Raw genomic sequence first — 15,928 nt, forward strand, 5'->3', positions numbered from 1 at the left:
TCGAATTTAGTGCTAAAACGATGATGCAGTTTGTAACATTGGGTAAATAATATTATTTCCATGTAAATATCCTGTCTTAGAAAGTAATGCGCTTATAATATAGTAAAATATATTTCCATTTTTTTTTTATGTTTGTTTTTAGTTGAATGGTTGAAACATTACGTGTTTAGTCACAACCCCCTCTACAAGGTGTAGAGGTGGTTTTGGTTTAGTCCATATTGAAGTAGGTTCCTACATTAGTATTTAAAAATATAATATTTTTTACAACTGGCAACACTGGTTGGCAATGACAACGTTATTTGTTTGACAATTCAATGAAAAATTTCCACACTTTCCAGATACTTCTTTGTCTCCTCTTGGCTTTTCTCGGCGAAAATGGATAAAACTGTTCTCTTTCAAAAGCAGATCAGGGACAATGCTCAAGATTTGCATTCTTACATGAGTGATTTGAGTAACTGGGAGAAGGATATGAAGAGAAAGGAAGCAGAACTCACGGGAGTCCCGATTGAGCAGGTCGCTAGAATTTTAGCTCTGAAACTAAAGCACATTTTAAAAATAAATTAAGTGGGCTACTTCTTGCATAATTTTTGTTTTGCGTGTCTTTAGTGTACAGTTTTAAATTTAACTATATAGTCAACCTTTGTCCTTTTGAGAAGGGGCAAAGTTCTGTCGGATCAGACGTGTTTCTGGTTCATAAATGCTGAAGATTATAGTTATATTATATGTTAAGGTGATTAATATACTAAGCTGAACACAAAGTGAGTTGAATTTTACGTTGGTTTCCCTTCCTTTACAGGAATATCCCCCCGTGAGAAGTAAAATAAAGAAAAGTAAACCTGTCAATCCATCACCCAAAACTGTAAAAAATATATCAGGATTCGATTATTCTTGTTGGGACAAATTTGACGCGGTTAGTATTAAATTGTATTTTAAACGTAGCACTTTATATTAGGTTTATTTTAATTCTTAGTAAAATTTAACAGAAGGATGACTAGTTAATTTTTTGTGAGGTTATGTTTTGATCATACTTATTGCATTCACTTAAAAAGTCTTAAGCTAGATGTTTTTTTTGTATCAACTTGCTTACAAAAAAATATTTTTTTAAATGAATAGTAAATTTATTGGGATTTACATTTAGTAATGTGATTTTTAAATTGAATTAGCTTCTTGCTGATACACATTTTAACATTTAAATATTTTTAACACTTGTGTCACCATCATGTCACATGAGTCTACATAGAATACAAGACTTGATAGTTCTTTCTTATTTTTTTAAATAATGAAGTTCTATTTGCTATGACAGCCCTAAATTATATGATTATTTGTACACATTTTGTAAAATAGGTTATTAAAGTGCATAAATATGTGGTTAAGTTTTCTTTTTTTATTTCTAAATAGAAAATAATTTGTTATAGTAATGTTGTTTATTTGGATTACCTTGCATCAGCTACCTGACCGAGCAATGTCATCACGAATAATAATGGTTTGCCATTTTGAGTGTCATGTTTGAAATATTCACAAAATCGTACAACGAACAATGTACTCACATGTCTCAGAGTTTAAAACAGTATTCTTCGTATGTTTCGGCATACGAGATTCATAATTTTTAAGCAGACAGTCTTGTAATATAAATTAGTTGGTTCAACATCAAATCATTAAAAAAATTATGCCTTTATTAGAAATCAATCTGCTGGATTTAAGAATTTTTAATGCATTTTTAGTCCTTCATAATAACTCCTTGATAAATCCTTCATTATTTGTTTCAGGATAAGGCTTGTGAAATGGTAGATGAAGAGGATATAGGACCAACCTCTTTAGATGGAGAAATGAGTGAAGAACAAAAACTGGAAAAGTTTAAAGAAGAGGCTCTTTTAGAGAAAGAAAAGGTATTCTATTTGTGTGTTTGTAATTCAAACATTGTTTAACAGAGTAATAATAAAATTAAAACAATAAAAAATAATATTTGATTTGTGTCTGTGCCTTTTAAAAATTATATGAGCTTCTTTGTGAAAATATTTTTTTATTGTTGTATTTTATAGTACTAGTGTTTTCAGGAATGGAGATATTTTTACTATTTTGCATTACAACAATTGCAATACAATAATTTTGATCTTCTAAAAGTGCTTTTTTTAAATCTATGTTAACAGGGTAACCAATTTGTCAAATTACAAAAGTGGGATGATGCAATAGGGTGCTACACGCGAGCGATTAACCTTCACAAATATGATGCAATATATTTTGCCAATAGAGGTTTATGTTATCTAAAAAAGGAAAAGTAAGTTAATTTAAAAACTTTATCATAATTTACAAATTTAACATTTGAAACAAGGGAAAATAAATTACACATAAAAACTAAATTTTGACTTTATTTTGGATGCTTACTAAATTTGTAATAAATATTTAGCATGTGCTGAATACCGAGAGTCAGGCCGTATTGTCGTAGAAAACAGGCAATCAACGCCGTGACGCCGGCGCTGCCGACACTTTAATTCTTAAATTAAAATTTTAATAATTATTTTTTTGTTGTTTTTTCTTTCCATACATTTAAATGATTACATTCCAGAATTCTGTTCGGGTGTACCGTAGCTATTTGCTCAGACAGACTTAACAAACATAGCGCGGGTAGCGAGGAAAAACAATGAGGTGTCTTGGGTCTTAAAATAGCATTTTTGTCAATTTACTTTATTATTGTCGAGATGGGGTTCCGTCTAAAAAGGTAGATCAATCAGGGTTCCATAGCTAAAAAGAATTGGTAACCGCTGCTCTAGACTACTCTGAAAATGGTAAAAAAATTAGTTACCATTCACCACAACTTGCCGCTTCTTAATTTTGATTTTAAAGAAGATTTGAAGAATTAAAAGCACACATAGCAACACATGATTTCAAAATCTAGTTAAAGAAATAGTATTTCATAGTATTTTTCAGGTGTGACGGATTTGATTACTAAATCATCATCATATCCCATTTGTACCTAATATGATGCGATCTATTGCGCATTAGGTACTGCATTGGCACACCAAATGCTGTGTACCTTGATCATCTATAACATGAAAGTTGGGTGTTCAGTTTTATGCTTCAAGTGCCAATCCAGAGTCAGTGAAATAAAACATTTTCAGGCAAATGCATCAACCACAAGAGGCTGACTTATTTTTACTAAATTTACCTATTTTTGAGGATTTTTACCTAAAAGTAGCCACCGAGTCAAAAACAGTCATCCAGGATTCTATATCTATCTCTTAATCCGACTAGACACGGAAACTGCTAATTACTACCGTTTAAGTCAAAATACTCGGTGTTGGTTAAAGATGTAAAATTATGTAAATGTTTCAGTTTACATGCAGCAGAAGCCGACTGTACTAAGGCTTTGGAGCTAGACCCCAAGTATGTAAAGGCTCTCCAGCGTCGCAGTTGCGCTCGGGAGGCCCTCGGTTCCCTCCGCAGAGCAGCGTCCGACCTTCGGGAGATCCTGCTGCTCGAGCCGGGAAATGTAGTCGTAAAAAAACAGCTGGTCGCATTAACACAGAGAATGGGAACCAAAGGCGTAAGTTAAATGTGAATTCCGATAATTTAACTTTGCAATGGTAAAGTGTTTATATACTGTCACAGTAGTTCATAAAATTTGCTATAACTAATGATGTATCATCAAATAGATAGAAATAATTCATACAATCAATTCGTGGATAATTGATTTTATTCTCTAACGGTCTTTCATTGTAATCAGACGCTACGCAGAAGAATGCTGATGTTCGTGGTGAGAAAATGCTTTAAGTCCACTGCAGCTCTAAAAAACTACAATTTTATCATTTCATTCATAAATATAATTCAATTTCTCGAATAAGTAGATAATTAACAATATTTTGAGTATATCCAAATGTTTGTATATAAGGCTGGATTTCGCTCCCTAGGAAGTTATTAAGATTGAAATTTATTACAACAGCTCTTTTACTTCACAAAAGTCAACAGATGGAAGAGTTGAGGTAATGTGAATGTTTTAACATAGGCAGAATGGTGAACGTTACAGTGTGTGAAGTGTTCTATGTCCTGGAGTGGTATTCTGAACGCAAAAGCACGCGTAGAAAACACATTTTTAACGAGTATGTACGTACTAAATACATGCTAACAGAGCGATCTCTTCGTGCGCTGCTCCGTTCATACTTATTATGTTCTCCAAATCAAAAGCCATTTTCAGGAGAAGTGTAAAAGTTTGGATTTTGTCTAAGGGAAGAGACCATTGCAGGAGACTGCTGCGAGATATTGTATAGATTTATATACTATTGAACGTGTTGTCCAGATGTTTATTGAAATACATGTGTAAATACCGTGGTGTAGTGGTCAAGACCCTTGACTCTTGCATGGAAGGTTTCGGGTTCCATTCCCGGTGAGAACACGAAAATTGATTTTTGTAATTTTTCTCAAGCCTGGGTGTTCTGTAATGTAATTTATCACACTAATTGGGCCTCCTGGCCCGTTGTGGTGCAAAAATAAATAAATAAAAATAAAGTATGTAATAATTTTTATTTTAAGTTCTTACTTAATAATATGCATGCTTCCCCTTTTTATTATGTTGTATCTTAACTCAACATTGGGCTCTTGGCCTCATAAAGTTAGGGATACATTATTGTTTTTTAATATATTTATTTGTATAAATAAATAAAATACTTTTTTAAAAAACCAGCCAATGACGGATCATAAGCCTTGTAAATGTCTTGACTTCCATATCCCTCCTTGAAAATGATTTCCTTCTCAGAAATACAACTAATACATTATTTATATACTCTTTCTATCTGTACATGTGTATCGTGGTTGTCTTAAGCTAGGAAAACGGTGTTATCAACACCATTTAACACCGTTTTCCTAGGAAACCACTTTCTAATCACCTTTACGACGGCTGTCCGCTGCATCACCGTTCACTACGGCCGTTAAAATACGGGCACCGCTATCCTAGGAAACCCTAGCTTTACTCTTTTTTTCATTAATTTCTTAAGTATAATGTAATATTTGCTAAATCTAGGATGCAATTAGTGGGGGAATAATGTGTCCATTTACTATACATCAGTGACCAAATTTAAAAAATATTTTTGTATGTCTACTGTAATTAAATTGTTAGAATAGCGTTGATTCCTCTAATTACCCTTCTTTTCTAGCCAAATTCCAAATCATCTCCAGCTACAACCCCATCTGAAGAGTTTCCTGTCAATGGATTTAATGACAGTAAAACCCATATGCAAGATATTTTGAAACCCACCAGTGACAGAGTAACCCCAATCAATAAGGCACCATTTCTCAGATCAAAGGTAATTTTACGTTTAATATTTCATTATTTGTATTAGTTTTAGATTATTTACCTCAGCTGTTAAAAATTTATTTGCAATTAAAATATTGAAAAGTGTACATAATTTCAATATAAACTTAATCAGCTGTTAAGTGATAAAAATCTTCACATTTTATTATGATACATCCCGCGCACCATAAATAGCAGAACTCATAAATGATACTGGAAGAATAAAAACACCAATGTTAAATACCGCAATATACAGTGAATGTTTGACTGTGGGTCGCGAGGCATTCATTACTTTAATGTTCTCTAGATCGCCATTGAACTTTTTGTAAATCGTCTGGACAAACCAAATTAAATTCTGATTCAATCTTCTGTCTAATTATTTATTTAATTCGCCCATTCCAAATGGTTTTTCTCAATCTCGGTATTTAATAATTCTTGCCAGTAAACCATATACTAACACTGATACTGATGGATTCCTGAAGCCGTGTTGTTAGTTCTGAAGCTGATGCAAAACAATTTTTTAAAGATAAATACTTTAATACATTATCATCGCGTTCTGAAGCTATATCACAATTAGAATTGTTTTATTTCGATAATGCAAGAATCACAATTTTTTTACTTTTGTGTAGAGTCAAGTCCCGTGGACGATTTGATTAAATATAATTTAAATGCTTTGAGAAAATGGCCACTCACTTTTAAAACAGGTAGTCAACTCAATAAATTTAAGGCTTTCCAGGTACAAGAAAAAGAAAACAGTTAACTATCCTTACTAGAATTGATAACCGCTGACCCAGAACTTATTTAAATGAAACGTGGTTATGCAGAAAGCAGCCAGCCATAGAAAGTAAAACTGAGGTTAAGGCACTTTTGTGAAAAGAGGGAATAAGCAAATCTAAACAGTTGGAATGTTTTTTACTTTGACAAATGATAATGCATACATTAGTTTTTTTTTATAAAACAAAAAATATTTAACTATGTATTTGACCAGTTTGAATGATTTTTAAAGTCTGGCTGACCACATAGCCTAAGATGTGCATTTTGCAGAAAATAGACAGCCCTAGTAAAACTCAGATCTATGTTGTGTCATTATATATTAAACATATTGTTTTATATTTATATTAGGGTACTTGATTTGAAAGAATCACTTAATTCATTTGCTATAATAACTTTCAAAATAATTTAATTATATGTTAAAAAAATTATAAACATGAATTTATTTTTGCATTTTGCAGAAAACAGCCAGATCTAATATCGAACCTCATTCAAACTTCGAACGTATGAGGTGACATTCTGTATTAAATCGTAAATTTTTATTACAGGTATTTTTAAATAAATGAATTTATAAAATTCATATAATTATGTATTTATTCACTTCATTATTAAGATTTCTGGAGGTATTAATCTTCCCATCAGCATCTATACCATAAGATTTTTCTAGTGCTGTGGGTATTTTCAGCAAATTTAAAAATGCTGTTTTTGTGATCAACACTATTTCCAGTAGGTGATTATTACAGTTTTTTGTATGAAAGCAGCCTGGATATTTTTCATTCTATAAATACGAAATAATTTTTAAGAAAAATACAAAATGAGTGGTAGACTATGTGTTTGTGTTTTTTTCTCAATGTATTGAGTTCTGACGTTTGAAAAATATTCATTTGTATTTTGTTTACTTATTTCAGGATAAAGATTGTGAAATGGTATATAGTAAGGATATAGAACCAACCCCTTTAGATGGCAAAATGAGCAATGAACAAATAGAATTATTAAAAGAAAGGTCTCTCCTTGAGAAAGAAAAGGTATTTATTTTTATTTCTTTTGAATTTTTACACAATTGATGTGAAATTATGTACAATTACGTATAAATAAATAATACACTGACACTCCGGAACGTGCCTGTGGGCCAGTGGAGTGGCTATATCCATAATATATATATATATATATATATATATTGAATGTACCTACCTATTGTATAAACATTTTTGTTAACTATGTATTTGTATTTTATATTGGATTAAATAAATAAAAATAATATATATTTACTACGATATTTAATTGTTCCTGAAGTGTTAAGACTAACCAGCTTACCTTCCCTGCAACACAAATGAATTATATACACTGCATTTGGAATTCCTATGCAGTGCCCTATTAACTATTGGGTACAGATAGCGAAACGATGATGATATTGAAAGATAGTGTCTATTTATATGTACATATTTATTATATAAAAAAAAATATTATGACCAATTAATAATTCTAATAATTTTATGTAATCATCTAACTTAAGTGGTTTTTTAAAAATATTTTAGGGTAACCAATTACTTAAATTACAAAAGTGGGATGATGCTATTATGTGCTACACACGAGCGATAAATATTTACAATTATGATGCAATATATTATGCCAATAGAGGTTTATGCTATCTGAAAAAAGAAAAGTAAGTGAATTTCGAGTTCTGTAAAAACCTCATATATTTTTTTTATTACATACATATCTTAAAACTTATAAAAATCATAAAAAAAACAACATTAGAGTTTAGTGGCAGATCATGAAATAGTTTTTAATATCAAATGTTTTTCTGAGGCACAAATTGATAAATATTTTGATTTATTTGTACCAATGGCAATGTATGAAGGCAACTTTTGATGTTTCCACGCTCATGAAGTTCTGTAAATGAGGCTCAAACATTTAAAAAGTGATTTGTCCAAATTTGAGAAAAAATACGTTTATATAATATAGTTGACCATACAGTGAACATTTATTATGTGCCTACATACAGAACTGCACATAACTCGCGTAATATAGGCTGCGGATTCAAGGTGCAACATCATAATTGGATTTTTTTTGTGGATTTCATTTTTAAAGGAAGTTTTTTTATTAAATTTTTCTGTTTTTTTACAATAAACATAATAATAAAACAGAGTATAAAAAAAGCATAATTACCTATCAACGAAATACATATTAATAGAAAAATAGTAAACAAAAAAATCCCACAAAGGCATGGCCTGTTCGTGGGTATACAAGAAAATGTTCATGAATTTTTGCTCCTATAATAAATAATGGACAGTTATAATATTTTTGTATAACTTAAGAAAGAAAAAATAAAATATTCTGTAAAAGATAATATGGTATTTTTTTTATAGTAATTAAAAAAGGAAATAAAAAATATTTAAAAAAAAACACAAAAATATTCCTTATTATTAAAGGGCAACAAAATAAATCATAGAAAAAAAGAGTTCATATCTTTAGTTTGAATCCAGGATAGTGCATGTTTTTTAAAAGAAGGAAAATTAAAGATATGTTTTTAATATCAATACAATTTAATTGATGATTACACATATTGCAGGTTCTATTTACAAATGAAATTTGTGTTGTTTTGTTTACCTCCTAAAAGTAAATACATTATTGCTTTAGTTTGCATGCAGCAGAAGCCGACTGCACTAAAGCCTTGGAGCTGGACCCCAAGTACGTAAAGGCTCTCCAGCGCCGCAGCTGCGCTCGAGAGGCCCTCGGCTCCCTTCGCAGAGCAGCGTCAGACCTTCAGGAGATACTGCTGTTGGAGCCGAAAAATGCAGCTGTTAAGAAACAGTTGGTTGCGTTAACACAGAAAATGGGAACCAAAGGCGTAAGTCAAAGGAGACACAGTGGATATTTTCCTTATTTTAATTATGCAATCCTGGCATCAGAGAGCATGAAAATAATCATCATCTTCACCATTTCCCTATTTCTGGCTATTATATTATTATTTATTAAGTATTTCCTTAATTTCTAGCCCAACTCCAAATCTTCTCCAGCAACAACCCCATCTTCCGAGGAATACCCCGTCAATGGATTTCTTGAGAGCAAAACTAAACTGCAAGATATAAATCCTGTCAGCGATAGAGTTACTCCAATAAAAAAGGCACCTCATCTCAGATCAAAGGTTATAAAATAGTTTGTTTTCTGTATTAGTATTTTATTATTTCATCGGAAGAGCTGCAAGAGCTTATAAAATTTTAATTTTAAATTGTTGAATCGGGTTGTGGTCCTGTGGCTAGTGTCTCGGACTCACGGATCAAAGGTCAGTGGTTCGAACCCCATTCTACCCCAACTTGATTCCCATTTTCTAATAGTGAGTTATTTGCAACTCGTTGGAAATGGCCATCAAAATTAAATGTTTGGTAAATCATAGGAATGCAAATATTTATTTTTCTAAAAAAATAAGTTTCATAATTTCAAATGATCTTTGATCCGTGTGTATGTCTTATGGTAAGTTAAGTGGAGTAGGAATTTTTTCTACTAAGCCGAAGATATCAACTCTTTCTCTGTGTTCCAAATATTGTATGGCATCCCTGCTGCGCGGCCCAAAATTAATATTTTATTTTAAACACTTATTTTGCTAATGACTATATAATTATTTTCATCATACCTGATGAGTACTTAAGCTACGAACCTTTTTGATAATAAATTACTCACTTTATATAAGAAAAATATTAAATATCGAATATAATAAACATTCCAAAAAAATACACATACATGTCAATCATGCATCTATTACCTACTTGAGTGCTATGCGTTTGTATTAGTGGTCTCGAGTGATTGGTGTGAGCATAGTGTTATTTACTAAGAACATTAACTCTATTCAATTATTCAGATGAATCTCACCATTATCAATAACGGCTTCAGCTCCTTTACTTCACAAAAGTCATTAGATGGTAATGTTGAGGAAATGTGGATGATCAAACATAGGCAGAATAGTGAATGTTACACATTGTGTAATGTGACCCCTTAAACCAGCCAATGACTGATCATAAGCCCTGTACATGTCTAGACTTCCATATTCCCTTCTCGAAAATATTTTTCCTCTGTTACAATAAATTTAAATATATTCATTTTATTTTATTTAATATTTTAAGTCATTGTTTTTTCATTTACATCGTTTTTAATAATTTTATTCTACTTATTAAATTTATAATGATTTTAAAAGGCATACAAATTTTAACTATATATATGGTGGGTGTTATAGTAATTAGACATGCTATAGTAATTGGACATTCTAAATCTAATGGTAAAAAATAAGTAAAAGTAATAATTTATTTCCACCGTAAAATAGACACTTGTTTTGTGGGTTTTTCTTAAAATGAACGAACACCTTTTATTTATTTATTTTTGACCATTAGATTTAGAAAGTCCGGTTGCTCTAGCTGTCGCACTATAGCATATCTTAAAAAATAGACTGAAACTATAAATAATAAGAATGCGCGTTTTTTATATTTTCATGTAAATCTATACTGACGTCATAAGCAGAAAGGCAGTTATTTGCAAAAGTCGTATTTTGAGATATGTCATTTTTAGGTATTTATTATGCAAATAAAATAAACTGTAAATAATAATAAGTAAAAACACAATATGTTGATTGTTTCTAAAGCATTAAACCTCTGTGTCATATCTACATTGAGTTTTTGCCTAGTTTCTAAAGCATTAAACCTGTGTGTCGTATCTACATTGAGTTTTTGCCTATGGATCTCAAGATGTTGTGTTATTGCTAAAGAACTTAAATACTTAAAAAAACAATATACCGTTTATCATGCTCAAATATTTTTTTTACTGCTCATTACCATATATCGAATGGTTCAAAATTTCTTGTAGAACTTTACCTTATATTGAACTCATTTTGTGATTTTTGTCAAGAAAATGCCTTTTTGTTTATGACGGCAGTAGAGGTATATTATGTAAGAAATTTCAAACTGTGTACGTTATTATGCTAAAGGGAAGTTTTTTTACTTTGATTAATAACTGTTGTTTTTGTTTTCAGGCACCACTTGTAAGAGTACCGATACAAGAAATACCCTTCGGAGCATCTATTCCCGAATCGCCGATGGAAGAATTAGAAGAAACGACCACAAAATACCAAATGAATGCATCACCTGAGAAATTACTTCCAGTAGAATCCCCTGTTACTGATGTCATAAAAAGTATTAGAGGCGAGAATAAATGTTTCGAAAAGATGGTAAACGGGGTTCAAAGTATCGAGTCTGTTGATTTAAACAGTTTGCAGTTGGACGATTTGCCCGATTGTCTTCAGGTACCCAAATCTTCTATTCAGTTCCTAACTCAATGGAGACTTCTGAGGGGAAGAGACAAAGAAAGAAGTAAATATTTAAAGGTTAGTATGTCTAAATATATATTTTATCTCACTTTCAATTTAGTTATTTTTTGTCAAGTAAAAAATGAATATACTTACCTAATTAAAGAAAGTGAAGTCCATCAACCCTTTTCATGACAGCTAATCGGGAATGCATTAATGACCCGGGTTGTGGTTCTGTGGCTAGTGTTGCGGACTCATGGATCAGAGGTCCGAGGTTCGAATCCTGCTTTTCTGTAACTTGATTCCTATTTTTTAATAATTAGTTATCTAAAACTCGTTGAAAATGGTCCCAAAAGTTTAAATATTTGAGTAAATCATAAGAATGCAAATATTTAGGTTATGTAGTTGAATTTAGGAACACCGTGTCTAGGCATAACTTATTCCAGGTTTATGAGTAAGGCCCTATGTGGATAATAAAAACCTACTTTATGTATTTTTGTGTTTTATTTTTAGGCTATACCTCCAGTCCAACTACCAGTAATCTTCCAGAACTTCTTAGAAAGCGATGTTCTCTCTGATATACTGGATACACTCTGCAATGGCGCTGACTTTAAGCAAGCCGACTCTAGTCCACTCCCATACCTCAAGAATCTAACTAATGTTAAGCGATTTAGCGCCCTAGCCATGTTTCTTTCAGAAAAAGATAAACATAGTAAGTACATGATTTTAAAGAGCGTGAAGAATGTGCGAAATTGATAAATCGTTAAATAATATTTTTCCTCTATCATTCTCGTACAAATAAAACATGTCAAGACAATAATAATAATTGAATAAATATAAAACAACTTTGTTTCTAACCCATTTTTTTCTACCGACCGGTTTCAAAGCTGCACAAGCTTCTTTATCAAGTTATTCTTAACTAATGAGTCTTATCCTTTTTTATTTTAACAGTGATTACTAAATGTTATCAAATAAATATACAGTAAAACCTCGTTTTTACATTCCTCAATTTTACATTTTCCCGCTTTTTACACCGAAATGTTCAGGACCCATTTTTCTCCATACGTTCTCATACAAATATTACCCCCAATTAACCTTTTTTACATTATTAATCACCCTGGTTTTACATTTTAAATTTTCGGAATTCATTTGATGAGTCAAAAAAGTCAAAATTATGTCGTAATATTGATGTAGCGGCCCGCACGCCACCGCGTGTGCTACGCGAATAAAGAATAAAAACAGGTAAAGAACTAATAAACGATAAATTATTGTCTTAACCTAAATTCAAAGCAGGTGCAGTGTAATTGACCTTTTTGTTTAAGTGTCTTCCTTTACGGTTAGTCTTCGTTTTAATACGAACAAAAACGCAATGTTGACTTATACAAATCAAGATACGCAGTTGACAAAGGTTTAGAAACAAAGTTTTAATATCATTAAATTGCAATGTTTAAAACATAACAATAGAAATATTCAAAGTTATAAAAAAGATGGTTTAAAAAGTTGTCATAAAAGTGGAAACAATTTTGCCGCGATCTATATGACAGTTGTTTTTAGTTATGCCGTAGAAAAAAAAGTGATACCGTATAAATAAAATTTCCCAACATATTAGGGGAAAAATTATTGTATGTTATTTTATGCAAATTCAAAATTCTAATTTGGTTTATTTTTTATTTACACATAACATAATTTTAACATGCTGTTTTTAAATCAAATAAAAAAACACTTTACATAATATTGTTTGAAAAAATATAAAAATGTTTTTAGTGAAATCATTGAAAATAGGTAAAAAAATATTGACAATTTCCACTTATCACCGTTTTTACAATTTTCTGGAAGTATATTTACACTATAGTGTAGCTAATCAATTATATTTTTTATTAATTGTTTATTTATTTCCTCACATTAGCGTTTTCCTCAGCTTTACATTTTTTTTCTTGCTCCCTTGAAAAATGTAAAAAGGGGGTTTTACTGTACATTGAAACATATGGAGCTAATAAGTTAAGTCTTTTTTATGTTGCTCTTGTAAAGATGAGAATTGTGAAGTGAGATGGATATGATCTTTAAAACAAGACAGGAGTGGACTAAAAGAAATATTGTTTATTTATTATTTTTTTCTTATTATGAATCACCTTTTTAATTTCTAAGATTTCTAAGTAAATAAAATAAGTTAAGATTCATTAGTTAAATATACTTTGATAAAGAAGCTTGTGTAGCTTTGAAACCGGTCGGTAGAAAAAAAAAGGTTTTTTATAAAATTTATTTTTATTTAAGAAGGTATGGTATTATACATGAACAGAAAATATAAAAGTAAAAATGATGAAACCCACTAAACCGCAAAAACCGGTTTGTCAGCCGGTTTCTCATTTTTCCTTTACAAAGAAATAAATTATGCAATAATTATAAATAGTAATGTACTACTGATCCAGAGGAAAATACTTGTTGACAGTAATTATTTACCTAGAGATATTAGAACCAGTAGTCAAATTGTATAATTTTTAAATGTAATAAGAAATAACTTGGGTTTAATTTGGGGTATAAATGTAAAGTTTATATGATAAACCTAAAATCTCAATGCTCTGCAATGCTGATGCAAAGTGGATTCTGTCTGAAATCATAGTTGAAATGATTAAGGAGATGGTGGACAGAACCGGATGTGCCATAGGTTCAGTTGGCACAAAACCAGACACTGCTTACAAGGGAGGGGAGAATAATGTGTTTAAAAAATTTAAAAAATGTGAATTTTTAAAACCGTCCCCTTTCAGTAAGTAACGAGGCCCTAGATCTCGTTAGATCTGGCGCTGAGTGTTGACAAATTTTCCACACAATACTGGTTTGACCAAAGTGGATGTCTTTAGGATTTTTTAAATCAAATAATGAATTTTTCACTCTTAAATTTGATTAGAAGTCAAAAGTCATTGTAGTATTATTTCACAATAAAAAACATCATATCTGTTATGTACCTGTTATTTAATTTTTATTTTTATTTTCAGCTATTTTGGATATACTTCAACGTTGCCAAGATGCCAAGAAGTGTTCAGAGGAGGAATATATCGAAATCAAAACCAAATTTGAACTTTAATTTTTTTATATTGTATTTTAAACTGTGAAATCAATAAAGCTTTATATTTTAAATGGTCATTTCTTAACTGAAATTTGTTACATATTGTATGTTTATTTCCTAATGATATGGTTTTTGTCATTATCAAATAAATAATAATTATTATGATTGAAATAGTCTTTCAATTGATGTTTCGAAAAACAATGTGACATCATACCACCATTTTATGGGATAAATATTTTGAAACTTTGTTAGTCAAGGTCAAATGTAATTATGATTATGTACTTTATAATATAAAATATATGCGTAATACAATAACAAAAATGTTTCGGAGCTGTGTAAACTAAATATTGATTGTGTACATAAGGAATTTGTTAGTCAAAAAGTCACTAAGACATGTATAGACAATTTGGGGGAATGTGGGATAGTAATGAACAGATTGTTTGATGTTTGTGAAGAAATATTTATGTGCAGTGAGGACAAAAAACAGTCAAATTCCCGTGTGCGGACCTGCCTCGACTGCCTAGAAATAATTGTGTTGAGTCAGGACATTTGTAATGCTTATTCTCATCTTAACTTTGTAACATTATGACAATTTTATGTGATAATCTTACAAATGTATTAAAAAAAATATTGCTACAAATATACGCTTAATATATACAAGTTATTCATATTGTAACTTTTATCTAATGCATACAATGTTTTATGGTTTATAGTATTAAAAAAGTACTGAAATTATAGAAAACTAATATAACTGAACAAATTAAATTTTAAAGTCATCACCATAATCATTCTCCATTTATACATACATATTCTGAAAATACACTGAGAGTTTTTAAAATAAATAATTATAAATAAATTTTCATGTGTTTCTGAAACATACAAATAAAAACTACTGTATTTTTTATGCATAAAAAAGAATTCCAGGCCTACGTGTTTTTTTTACCCTTTTCCGCATGATGGTGTATAAAGCGCTTTATTATAGCACGGGAAAATTGTACATCAATTTTTCCCTGATAGTGTTGTTTTTTTATTTATTTTCTTCAAAAACAGAGATTGGAGAAAACAGACAGTAGTGAAAAAAATAATAGTCACTGTAATATAGTATATATTATAATACTAATATCTAATAATGTTACATTCGTTTTTATAAGCTGAGCTGTTACTCCTCACATTTCCTAATTATTATTTTTTCAATAAAATATCATTTGTAATATTAAATTTATAGGAAAACGACCAAAGTTGTGACAAAACGGTCTAAAAGTCGTTAATAATTTTACATTTACCTACATAACAAGACCTAATTAATTTTTGTAGAATCATTAGTTCCTCAATTATTTTGTATAGTTGAATATTATTGTATATTATTTCATCTCTGTTGAAATGTTGTCCATGTATATAAAATTAAATCGTTATGGAGTTAAAATCCAGTTCTCTAAAAGATTTAGAAATACTTAAAATGTTAAGAAAATATTTTAGGAATTATTTTTTTTTAACAAATTATAAATAACTAACAATAATTAAC

The 15,928-nt window shown here is 30.3% G+C and overlaps 1 protein-coding gene across 2 annotated transcripts; it reads left to right on the forward strand.

Annotated features, from left to right (window-relative positions):
* Nucleotides 1-238: 238 nt before the first annotated feature.
* Nucleotides 239-14,577, forward strand: spag (RNA polymerase II-associated protein spaghetti). Of its 2 annotated transcripts, XM_088224517.1 has the most exons (13): nt 239-513; nt 797-910; nt 1,767-1,886; nt 2,148-2,275; nt 3,331-3,541; nt 5,145-5,294; nt 6,961-7,077; nt 7,588-7,715; nt 8,693-8,903; nt 9,051-9,200; nt 11,073-11,423; nt 11,859-12,057; nt 14,336-14,577. In XM_088224517.1, the coding sequence occupies exons 1-13, from the start codon at nt 376-378 to the stop codon at nt 14,422-14,424; spliced, it is 2,106 nt and encodes a 701-aa protein (XP_088080643.1). In that variant the 5' UTR covers nt 239-375; the 3' UTR covers nt 14,425-14,577. The 2 variants fall into 2 exon arrangements, with proteins under 2 accessions (XP_088080643.1, XP_088080644.1); XM_088224518.1 differs by lacking the exon at nt 797-910 and having other exon boundaries at nt 486-758.
* Nucleotides 14,578-15,928: the final 1,351 nt, after the last annotated feature.

The sequence above is a fragment of the Micrasema longulum genome, unplaced genomic scaffold (genome assembly GCF_059751315.1).
Source record: "Micrasema longulum isolate JH-2025_06_02 unplaced genomic scaffold, ASM5975131v1 h1tg000287l, whole genome shotgun sequence".
Lineage (NCBI taxonomy): Eukaryota > Metazoa > Arthropoda > Insecta > Trichoptera > Brachycentridae > Micrasema > Micrasema longulum.

Excerpts from the sequence above, each read along its gene's own strand:
- spag (XM_088224517.1), top strand. The coding sequence starts at position 376 with ATGGATAAAACTGTTCTCTTTCAAAAGCAGATCAGGGACAATGCTCAA. Across the intron at positions 2,276-3,330 it reads TGTTATCTAAAAAAGGAAAA|TTTACATGCAGCAGAAGCCG; the intron begins GTAAGTTAATTT and ends TAAATGTTTCAG. Across the intron at positions 11,424-11,858 it reads AAAGAAGTAAATATTTAAAG|GCTATACCTCCAGTCCAACT; the intron begins GTTAGTATGTCT and ends TTTTATTTTTAG.